The 12,117-nt window shown below is 45.2% G+C and overlaps 1 protein-coding gene and 1 long non-coding RNA gene across 6 annotated transcripts in view; one reads left to right on the forward strand and one right to left on the reverse strand.

The window, feature by feature from the left end:
* Positions 1-12,117, reverse strand: part of RUNX1 (RUNX family transcription factor 1) — a 273,518-nt gene continuing 261,401 nt past the window's right edge. For 3 of the 5 annotated variants that reach the window (XM_081558871.1, XM_081558865.1, XM_081558881.1), the window contains 2 exons: positions 10,236-10,397; positions 1-4,356 (listed from right to left, as the gene is read on the reverse strand). In XM_081558871.1, the coding sequence (XP_081414997.1) occupies positions 3,881-4,356; positions 10,236-10,397 (638 nt within the window). In that variant the 3' untranslated portion in view covers positions 1-3,880. The remainder of the gene's footprint in view (positions 4,357-10,235; positions 10,398-12,117) is intronic. The other 2 variants (XM_081558897.1, XM_081558889.1) reach the window with 2 other exon arrangements.
* LOC145532899 (uncharacterized) overlaps positions 3,887-12,117 on the forward strand; it is a 24,863-nt gene continuing 16,632 nt past the window's right edge. The window contains exon 1 of the long non-coding RNA XR_014073696.1: positions 3,887-4,183. This is a non-coding gene — a long non-coding RNA (uncharacterized LOC145532899). The remainder of the gene's footprint in view (positions 4,184-12,117) is intronic.

The following is a 12,117-nucleotide window of genomic DNA, read 5'->3' on the forward strand; positions in this document are numbered from 1 at the left end:
TTTGGAAGTTTATTTTTTTTTCCATTGATTTTTATACATCTGGAATATCACAAATAACCAAGTTTTTTTTTTTTTTTGCACATTCATTTACCCATAACAGAAAATGAACTTCTTAAAAAAAAATTGGAACCATGCTATTAGCTCTTTACAAAAGTGAATAAAAAGTAGCTCGTTTTTAAGTCTAAAATAAACAAAGAAAGAAGCATTTTTTTTTGTCTACAGTATTTAGCAAACATAAGAAAATGTCCTTAGAAACACACACAAAAAATTGGAAAAAAATTATTACAGGTATTAACAATATTTTATAATGAAAGCTTAAAATCTATTTACATACATAAATACAATTAACTTTGTTGATGCAACTCTTCTAGAAGGAAAAAAAAAGCCAAATAATCAGCGTCAATACTGACCTGGCTAAAGGGAGGGGAAAACCCCAAAGAAAGAAATAGACAAAAAAAAAAATCCCAAAAGATTGTATACTGCAGGTAAACAAAGCATTTTGTTCAGATGTGAAAAATATTTTTGATATCATTGTTAAACTGAGTTTTCATGTATAAAAGACTCCAAACATGTCATCCCCCAGAAAACAAAAAACATCAAAAAACAAAAATTACCAGGACGGAATGTCCCAAGGAAACAGGTATTTCAAGAGAGAAATCTGCAATCCTAAATTGCAGGACATTCGAGTGAAACCATTCATTTCCTTTATAATCAGAGCATTTCTGTTTATCTTCACAGAAACCCTAGGCAGCAGAAAGTCTGTCTCTCAACTCACTGATTGTAATTTGCCCAGGAAGGCTTCTATTGCTGCTTTCGGACAGCAATCAGATCCAAAATGTTGGCAAGGTTTCCATTCTGCTGGAAGAAACCCATACACAGGAGAAAGGCTGACTCACTATGCTCTTTTATGTAAAGGGAGGGAAAGTGCAGCTCCTCCAGTCCTGTGTTTGGTGTCGGGATGGGTGTGTGTGCTGTTTCCTTATATAAAGTTGGAGAACAAGGGAGGTACAAAGAGAGAGAAAGATGGAGATGTTTAGTGGGGGCAGAGAGGAAGAAAAATGTAAGTATTTTTAGAGAGTTAGAAAAACAAAAAGAACAGAAATATGTGTCTATGTTGAACTTATAAATAAGGGCATTTACAAGCAATAGAGATGGCTTATTTAATCTTTCTTCTGGACCAATGCTCCCAGATACATCCAGTTATTACTTTATTGGCTTAAGGGTCTACTTGATGAAAGGACTACCTTAATTTACCTGAAGGCAGTAGAATGGAATTCCTCAGGGAAAAAGTATGAGGCTTATCTCTAAAACAACTAAGGTTTAACTGTTTCTTTCTGGAGAGATTAAATACTCTATATGCTGGTAACGGTCTGTGAATCTCTGAATCTCTGAATGGCCAAACCCGTGGGTCTACAACAAAGTGATGAACTCTCCTCACACACGGCTTTGAAAGTGAAGATTCAATGTGAGAGATTTATCTGATTTCTCTTGTAGGGCATTACGCTGATTTTGAGTTGGAATATCTTCAGGTACCAGAACTGAACTGAAAAGTATATTTTTCCTTCATTTTTTTAATCAACATTTTGTCAGGTCAGATAAGGCAACGTGCTGAAAAGAACACAAGTTCAATTTGGGGTGAATGGGCTAATGGTCCTTTTCAGATATAAAAAAATTGAAATCTACTGACATTTAAGGGTAATTTTGCTGCAAAAAATGTAATACAGAATAAAACATGAAAATGAGTTATGGAGGGAGAATTATGTCTAAAATGAAAATAAATAGAATATTCTGAGTTTCTCTAACATCTGCTTTAGCTCTTTTCTAGATAAGAACGATCTGACAACACAAACTGCTTTACTCTTTTAATTCTTACCAAAGTGCTACTGCATCTGTGTAAAACAAATAATCAATACATATATATATATATAAGAAAACTCAAAAACAAGTTGTTTTAAATAAGACCAGCTGTTTTGCTGCCTGCAGCCAAAGATCTTTCTAATTTGAATCCTTAAATTTATAAAATAAAAATCAAACACTGTTCTGAAGTCCTGCTTTCAAATACTCTTCAGAGTTGACCTGAAACATTTCAACTAATTTAAGAGGTACATTAAATAACAACCAGATCATTTTGAGCACACATATGTTAAAATCAGCAGTTAGTATTTGAGTTGTACAACAACTGCCTTGTGATCAAATCCTCCAATAAAAATAGTGCCATAAAATTTACAGTGACATTGGATATGTTTGAATTGTAGCCATGGGCAGTGACATGAATCTTTCCTGTCATGCTGATGCACTGGTAAAAGTGCACACACCCTACAGCGTAGGGTCTCTGCCTGGTGAGAGCAACACAAAGCCGGGTGGCGAAGGAGCAGCATGGGGTGGGTCCCGCACAGGTGGGATGACACCCTCCCACATGACTTCACTGAGGCAGGTGGAGGGAACTTGGCTTGCTCGGGCCTGCTTCTGGGCCCACCCTATGAAAACTGACCTGGACACCTTGGCTGTCAAAGGCATCCGGTCCCTTCCACTCCCAGCCTTGGGGGACAGCCACAAGTTTTCTTCTGCATCAACCAACAGGTATAGTATCAAAGAGGAACATCTCCTTGGAGCTGAACAAACATCTGAACTCTGGGTTCAGATGATCTCCTTCCTACCCCAGAGTGGAGCAATTAAGGAATCCCTAAATTCATTCATTCCGTTTCTATGTGGATACCATTCCTCCACACAGCTTACTTTGGACTCATTCTATTACAAGGCATGTCTAACATTATTAAGAGGCCATGGAGTGAGCAAACCCCCTAGGCAGAAAATAAATCCTCTCCAGAGGTGCTATCATTGGCATCTGCCCCAACCCTCTGGAACCAGATTTGAAGGGAGGGAGTCAGGTATGAGACCCTTTGTTGAGCTTGGCAGAAAATTCCATACTTCAGATCTTTGGAGTGACCCTCAGTATCTCAAAAGCCTAATAAAAACATGGCTGCATTAGCTACCAACTCGTTTGATTAACATTACAGGGAGTTTAATGTAAACAATATTTAGATAACCAAGTGATCACATTACCCATCCTTTTTTTTTTCCAACCTTCTTCAATGTGATACAATTAACTCTGGCTACTATCAAAAACAAAAAATGTAGTACTTGATATTTTTCTTAACATAAGCACATTTAAATAATAAAAAAGTATCAACACATTAAGTAAGTGTCTAAACATCAGGATACATAAATATCTAGGGATTCCTTGTGGGAATACAGTAGTTGAAAATGACCCAAAGCTGCAGCTGTTTCTCAAAAAAACAACTACACCAAAAGTCCAAAAGAAAAGTTAAATAAAACTTACAGAAAAAGGAATCATATTTCTTTCATTTGTCAAAGCAAGAAAGAAGCAAAGCTCAAATTTATATATATATATAAAAATAAAAAAACCACCCCAAATGCAAATACACATTTTGCAATTTATAAGGTGCTGGAAAAGAATATTAAAAATATGAATTAGATGCCAAACAGAATGAGTTGCATCTCTGCCCGCCCCGCCCTCCCCCCACAAAGAAAACCCCAAGTTCCATACTCTTTGGAATAAACGACTTGGTTAAAAAGTGAAGTCAAGGTTATAAAATCTTTCTTTTATTCACAGCATTGCTAAATCAGAAGCATTCACAGTTTCCCTCTGGGAATCTTCCTGTTTGCGTTAACGACGTGCCCACAGCGGCGGCGAACTGCGCGGACTTCAGAAGCGAGAGATGGCGACCGCAGGCAGCTGGCAGGGGACGAGCATCCCCCACGGGGCCCGCGTGGGCTTCTCCACAACCCGACGCTGAGCCCCCGACGGGCGCTTCCGGGACGACGTCCGGCCGCACGGAGCGCGCGTGCGCAGCCTCACTCAGTAGGGCCGCCACACGGCCTCCTCGAGGCGCGCGGCGGGCGCCATGTTGGTGGGGGAGTTGCTGTGGCTGCCCTCGGCCTCCACCACGTCGCTCTGGTTCGGGAGGCTGGGGTTGAGCAGCGCCGAGCCGGTGGACGCGTTGGTGCAGGGCGGCAGGATGCGTGGCGGCGAGCGCTCGCCGCCCACCATGGAGAACTGGTAGGAGCCGGCCGACGCGCCGTAGTACAAGTGGTACGACGGCGAGCTGGCCTGAAACGGGCCGCCCTGCGCCTGCGACGAGCCGGGATAGGGCGGCGGCAGGTACGTGTGGTAGCGCGTGGCCGAGCTCATGGCCGACATGCCGATGCCGATGCCCGACGTGACGGGCGTCGGGGAGTAGGTGAAGGCGCCGGGGTAGTGCATGCGGGGGTCGGAGATGGAGGGCAGCGCGGGGAACTGGCGCGGGTCGCCGAAGGCCGTCAGGTCGGGCGCAGCTGTGTGGTGGGCAAGAAATATCGTCAGATTAGGGTTCAGGGAGGCCACGCCCCCTCCCTCGCCCGACCAGCGCCCAGAAGAATTTCCCACAATGCTGCTGCCGTCCAGGGAGCGGGTATGATGAAGATGGTAACATATGAGTGAGGGAGATAGTCGCTCAGTCGTGTCCGACTCTTTGCGACTCCATGGACTGGAGTCCTCCAGGCTCCTCCGTCCATGTAATTCTCCAGGCAAGAACACCGGAGTGGGCTGCTATTTCCTTCTCCAAGGTAATATATGATCTCATGCAATGTTATAAGGCTGTAATATAATGTAATATGTAGTCATACTTGCTTAATATAAACCTATTAGATATAACTGACTTAATATAAACAAATATTGCTGTAACTCTGAGGTTGGCACACCCACCTGCCAGATTCACCTGCTACCAGTTTTTGAATGCCCACAGTCTAAGAATGTGTTTTACTTTTCTAAATGGTTGGGGGGAAAAAAAAAACAAAAGACTTTTTCCTAACTTGAAAATGATATGAAATTTAAATTTCAGTGGTCATAAATAAAGTTTTATTGAAAGGAGCCTCGCTCGTTCTTTTACGTATTATGTATGACTACTTTTTAAGTCATCCCTTCAGAGTGTTCATGGCAGAGACTGGACGGCCAGACTGTAGGGCTCAGAAAGTCTGAAATATTTAGAATCTGGCCCTTGGCAGAAAAAAAAGTTTGCCACCTCTCTATATAATCAATATATTAATATGTCAGTATTAATGTCCTATTATAACAATTTATGACAAAACAATATAACACTAGAACTAATAGATGCATTAATAGATTAATATTAATAGAATATATTAATATATAATCCGCAAAGAGAGCTTCCCAGGTGGTGCTAGTGGTAAAGAGCCCGCCTGCCAGTGCAGGAGACGTAAGAGACATGGGTTCGACCCCTCGGTCGGGAAGATCCCCTGGGGAAAGGCATGGCAACCCACTCCAGTATTCTTGCCTGGAGAATCCCATGGACAGAGGAGCCTGGCAGGGCTACAGTCTGTAGGGTCACAAAGAGTCGGACACGACTGAAGAGACTGAGCATGCGCATATACATGATATGATACTGTCATAATATGTAATAACATTTTAATATGTTATACATGATATGTAGGTTGAATCCTAGAAATTTGCCATTTCTATAGGCCTGCAATAGTTAAAAATAGGCAGTTTCCTATTATTGAAGCTAATGCATGCCATAGTAGGGGCTGGGAGTGGATGTCCATGAACCACCCATCTCTTTCTTCTCCACATCTACCTTCAGACTAGTTCTACATTTTTAGAAACAGTACAGCTTTGATTTCACATGCTTTTCTCTAATATGCATCACCTGTTTGTTAACAGGAATGGCCACAGGGCCTTGACTTACCTACTCCATTTTTATACATGTTGAAGTTCTACCAGCAATGGCAAAGCTTGGTCTATAAAACTCATTTTGTTAGGTTTATGCATTTATCTCCTGTCTTTCCCTTAATCACAGGCTGCCCTTGGGAACTTTTGGGGGGTTTGGGTGCCAGGACAGGTTTCCTGTATCCCATAGATCAGTTTCCCAACAGTGGCACTGTTGACATTGGGGGCCAGCTTTATGGGGCGGTGCGGGCCTGTCCTGTGAGGGCCTGTCCTGTGCGTGGTAGCATGTTTGGCAGCATCCTTGGCCTGAGCCCATCAGATGTTGGTAGTGCCCTCACTCCCCCCACTGTGATAACCAACAAGGTTCTGACCCTCCAAATGCCCTAGGGGTAGGGGTGGGGTGGGGTGGGGTGGGGTGGGGTGGGGGCAAAAGTGCCCTTCCGCTGAGACAACATTCCTACTGTCCATGTAGGATGGTGTCCTCAGGGAGTTTCTGTTCCTCAGAATTATTCATTAAATGACCAGGCCAGGATTGTAGTCTTTACGTCAGCAAACCCAAAAGGCAGAAACAAAATAGAGCAGAAACAAGAACTGAATGTTTTAAAATTTATAAGTTCTCAAATCAACATACAAAGTAACTCCAGGCTCAAGATGGCATGTGGCCTGGGTCCTTTTGTGTTTAGGCCCACAGAGAAACCTGACGGAGCCAAAAGCTTGCTCTGAAAGGAAAGCTGCCGGGGTGGATTAATCTGTTTTTGGACGGCTTCGGCTGTTGATCAGCTTCCTCATATTTCAAGCCTATTATTGCAGCAGGGAGAGCTAGTGCTCTCGTTCTCTCTCTCTCTCTCTCCCCCCTCCCTCCTAACGTACTCTCTAACTTTTGGGTGCCTGTGATGAGGGGATATACTCCTCATCAGAGAGGTAATTAAAGTTTATAGAAACAACCGAAGTCTGCAGCAAATCTCTCCACTAATGAGGAAACCAGGAGTCTGACTTTCAAACAAACAGTCCTGTTAATCTTTTCAAAGCGAGTCAGACATGTGGGCAGGGACAAAGCTGTAAACTGACAGTGGCTCTAGGGCCGCCCTTCCACGGACACTCTCTCGCTCGTCCTGAAGCCGGGCCGCACCCCATTCCGCGGGGTTTGTCCCTGCCCGCTGGGGCCGTCTGTGAGCAAGCCCTGTGTCACTTGTTTGTATTCGCACAGAGAGCCGTGACATGCTTGAGAGTTAACAGGAAGCTTTACTCCATTTTTCCAGTTAGATTTCTATAGTCAGGGAGAAACATTAGGCAAACACAATCAACTTGTTGTCATCTGATGCAATACTCCGGACACAAATAAATGACTCCACCCATGATTCCTCTTGCTTCATTTGCCCTGAGACAAAAAGGTGAATCCACTGGAAAATGAATGAAAGGTCACCCTGTTTCATGACGGTGTCTGGACATGCTCTGCCAGTCCGTTCCAACTACTATGTGGTAACCTGGTGATGGCAGCAAGTTACCGGAATCCCGAGTGAGCCCGTGATTTGTCATGGACATCAGTAATGGAATGATGTTACGGTCTCAGCTGTCAGGGGAAAACAGTTCTTTCACTTGTGGGCAGAATGTCTGAAAGATCTTAGATGCTGCTTGTGGTTCTTCTGTCCACAGAGTACCAGTGTCACACTATGAAAGACCATCCACTTGCCAGTTTATCCTTTACAACACACATTGTGATGATGAAACAACTTCGACCCATGAGTTAGGCTCAGATTCAAATGACCTGTTCAAATACTTGTTCTCATTTTTATGTCCAGCCTGACACCCCCTATCCAAGCAAGCCCCACCAGTCACAGACAGTTCACTGCACCCCTGGCCTTAACTCATTTGTCCTTTCAGCTGGCCTGGTGCCCCCTTATTCAAGAGCAGTGTGGGCAGAAATGGGGACCCCTGACATTCACAGGGAGCTTTTAAAAGGGGAGGATATCTGGGGATTAGGCGAGATAGGTATTTTAGTTGGAAATGTTGCCCCACCGATGGGGCTAAATATTTGCCATGACAGCTAAAAGTCTTCCTTCTGCAGCTTGATGTGGATGAAAGCCGCCCTATGCCGGGCCCCTCCCACTGCCCCCAAAGGATTAAACAGCCTGAGCAGATAATGGCTGCCTTAAAAGGATCTTTCGCATGACTCAGATAAATGCTTGCTGTCTGTCGCCCAGGTTGGCAGCTAAACATTATTTAAAAAGAAAAGAAAAAACCTCCAGATGACAACTCTTTTCAGACAAGGTGTGGAGTCTGTCTGCAAAGGAAAGAAAGACAGAGCGCAGTTCCCTCCTGCAGAAGGAAGCTCAGGTGAGGCTGGGGTGCTCCAAGCTAGCTGGGGGCAGGGTTCAAGGAAAGTGGGCTCCGAACTGTGACAGGCTCTCAAAGCATTGATGGGTAGACCTATGGCTGATTCTTGATGTACGACAGGAAAACCACAAAATTTGGTAAAGCAATTACCCTTCACTTAAAAAAATAAAGTGACAAAAGTAAGAATACACAGAAAAAGAAAAGAATAAAACTTCATTTGATTAGGCATAAAAAAAAAGCAAAAGCAGCCTCTTGTAAGGATCCCAACCCCCTCCTGCCCCTAGGCGAAAGATGACACTCTTCAGGCCTGGGCTCCATTTCTCAGAGGGAGATCTGCCAAGTTGAGGAGCAGCCTCCCATGCTGTTCTCCGCTGCCACTGGTGAAAGCTCCTCTGGAATTCTCCTGGGTCCACCCTCCAAGACAGTGCAGGGTTAGGCCTGAGTGCTGAAATGGGACATGGCTTTTATCTCCTTCACACCCTGGGGCCGTAAGACGCCCTTCCACGGCTCCCTGGCTGATTGACGTCCAGGCTCTTCAGAAGGATAACCGTGAGACGGGACAGGGAAGGGCGCATGTTAACTCATTCCGATAAAAGAAGTCACCCTCCCCTCTGAGCTGGTCAGCAGGGCAGCTGGCCCCAAGGGATAAGGTGCCGGAGATCCTGGGTGCTGACCAAGTCAGAAGACTTGTGCCATACTTTCCAAGGGACAAGACCCTCAGCAGGGACACTTCCAAGGAAAACAGTCATCGCTTCAGATGTAGACCATAGCGAGCGGGCAGAGTAGTGCCACCAAGAAGAAGAAACAATGAAAGCCAGCCGGTCCCAAGGGAACAGAGCTGCTGCAGCAACAAGCCAAGCGGATTTCATGATTCCTACACCAGTCCCTTAACTCCTGGGCCCAGCAGGTGCCATGAAATTCTTGGCACCAGTGGCCAAAAATAATGTGGAAACTCGGCAAGTAAGTTGGCTTCCCTATTTCACTATCACGCCCAAGAACAAGTGAAGACAGTTCTCAACTGGGGGACGGTGTCAGCCCTCGGGACATATGGCGGCATCTGGTCATTTTTGGTTGTCATGACTGGGGGTGGGGGGTACTGCTGGCATCTAGAGGCCAGAGACACTGATGAAGGCCTGACATTGCACAGCGCTGCCCCCCACAACGGAGAAGAAGTATCCGGCCCCAAGTGTCAGCAGTGCTGCTGTTGAGAACCGGAGAGGTATTCTGTGAAGCTGAGAAGAAGCTAAAGCATTTGGTGGAAACCTCAGGTAATCATAGTTGTCCGTAGAACACAACATTGCCCACAGCACTTGCAAATGACAGACATGACGCCTTTGCCTCTTTGCCTGCCCCCTAATCTGCTATAATCTGATCCCAAGAACCGAAAAGCAAGACCAGCCGCCCTCCGCCCCCCGCCCCCAACACACAAGGAGTGTGTTCACAGGCCTCCTAAAGCTGAAGTTCTCTGAAGTGTTTTCACAGTTTGGTCCAGCTCCAATTTCAAAGCCCCAAACAGGGAGTTGCTTCTTTTTGCTTTCAACAAAGGAATTTTTCTCTGTAACTCCAGTTTCCCTGCCCACGAGCAAAGGTGAGTGCCAAGCCCAAAGGTCCCATAGGTTAAATGACTAATATTTAATGAGCTTGTATTAACAACAGTTATGCCAGCCACGACACCTGAGCTCTCCACGCTGCTCCTGTGGCCTGGTGTGAGCAGCTCTTAGTTGGAAGTGTCCCACTGGGGTAGGTCTGCATCCCATTGCATGTGCGCCCCAGCATGCCATTCACGTGACCTGTGCGAGGTCACCACAGCAACACGGATCATCCCATCTGACCTCCAGAAGCTGACTACTTGTGCCTTTTCTATTATTGACCCTTCAGCTCCCACCCTTGCTTGCCAAATAAAGGGGAGCACCCCAAAAGGCCCAAGGACTCCACTTTTTCCAAGCTGCTTCTACCTCCACATCTGTAATCTCTGCCTCTCAGTGTCAAGGTAAATCAGTGCATGGGTGTGAGACTTAAGAGACAGACAGCCTTGTCTTTAACCAGATTGTGTCCAATTAAAAATGACAGCCTTCCCCCTTTCATGCATCTTGTCTGGCCTCCAGAAACTTCCACAGCAGCCAGACTTCACAGAGTGTGTTTTCAAGCATCTTACTTGAAAGTCGGCTGGAAAGCTCGGCCGAGAGGGTTGTCATGCCGCTGGCCCGCCCAGGCGAGATGGGTGTGGCTGGGTGGACAGAAGGAGAGGCGATGGATCCCAGGTACTGGTAGGACTGATCGTAGGACCACGGTGGGGACGGCTGGATCTGCCTCGTATCTGCAGAGAATCGGGGAGGTCAGTGATGCATGGAGTGGGGCAGGATTTGAAAAACGAAAGCTTTTAATAAAAAAAGCTACCTTTGTTGAACTCTTAGACATGTCTGTGGCCTACTTAACAGTGTTTAGTAAGCTTCCTTAAGTCCCAAGTATTTGCTTTTGTGATGACTCCCCCCCCCAAAAAAATGATACTGATACATAATTTATGTTTAACTCTTGAAGATTTTCCTCTGCTAACTATTCCTTCAAAGGTTTAATGTAACCTCACTATCTCAGGTGGCTCAGTGGTAAAGAATCCGCCTGCCAGTGCTAGAGGTGCAGGAGACATGGGTTCCATCCCTGGGTGGGGAAGATCCCCTGGAGAAGGGCATGGCAACCCACTCCAGTATTCTTGCCTGGAGAATCCCATGGACAGAGGAGCCTGGCGGGCTACAGTCCACGGGGTCACTAAGAGTCCGACACGACTGAGTGACGGAGCACACACAATGATGAGGGGAGCTGGTTACGCTTTCCAGGTGGGAGTGTTAATATTCAGACTGTTGACCTGCTGTACATACCGACTGCCCAGGTTTACCAACAATTACAGTTACCATTATCAGGTCATCACCCGTCTCTACTCAGTAAGCAGAAAAGAATGCAAGGGTTTGGGTCTTTTTTGGTGCCTTGGACAAGACTATTCCATGGCTGTTTAATGTTTTCTGTATAGGTGATCTCTGTCCCAGAGATAATTGATAAGAAATTCTGGCTGGGAAACTGGCAGCAAGGCCTGATCACTGTTTCACAAACACGGCAGTGCAGAGCTGGTTCTGTCATCCCAGACTAACAGAGATGTCTTGTATTTTTTTTCTTTGTTAAGACCTCAAGTTTGCAACTTTTAAAGGGCAGAATGTTGAGCAAGTATTTTATAGACTGCCATTAAAAGAGGCCTGCCTAGGATAGAAAAGAGACAAAAATCTGACTTCAGAAGGTTTAGGTAAAAAGGATTTTGTAAATTTGACTCCAGCATTCATAGACAACTTGGTTTTCAAAAGCATCATACTGTTTGCAGATGAAAAGGAGGAGGAAAAAAAAATCCTTTCTATTCTTAGGTCAAATGTGTAAGAAAAGTAAAAAACTGACCACTGTCCCACCACGGGAGAGCTTTACATTTCCGTCTTAGGATTAAACATTAGTTTTCTCTTTGCATCCCACCTTCTTTGTGGACAAAGGTGACAGCAAACAACACTAACTCCCAGGGATCTTTACAGCTGCGGGTTTAGGGTGCTGGGAGTAAATACAGAAAGAGCAAAGTTCCTGAGGGAAATACCAGCTGTTAAGTTCTGTGTGTGTCGTGACATAAAGAAATGAGTTATTCCTTCTCATTAAACAGTGTCTACTTCTGCTCCCTCACTTGCTGGGGGAGCAGAATGCTGGGGCTTTTCACTTGTAGTGGTTAACCTTTCCCTTGTCTTTAATGCCTTTGAAACTGTCACAGTGGAGGACGGAATCAGGCATTTGGGGACTCGAGTCTAGCTTCTTATTCTTCCTCTTCTCCTGACAGCCCTCACCCCAGTTCCTCTCATACTGATCAACTTCTTTCTTTTCTTTGAAGTAACTGGCCTAAAATAAGTCTGATCAGTTCTCGTGCGGTGGATGAGCTAGAGCCAGAGTGAAGGAAGTCAGAAGCATCGTATTAATAACGCGTATATATGGGATCCAGAAAAATGGCACTGATGAAGCCT

The sequence above is a fragment of the Giraffa tippelskirchi genome, chromosome 2, assembly GCF_054371585.1.
Source record: "Giraffa tippelskirchi isolate mGirTip1 chromosome 2, T2T-mGirTip1v1.2.pri, whole genome shotgun sequence".
In the NCBI taxonomy this organism is placed as follows: Eukaryota; Metazoa; Chordata; class Mammalia; order Artiodactyla; family Giraffidae; genus Giraffa; species Giraffa tippelskirchi.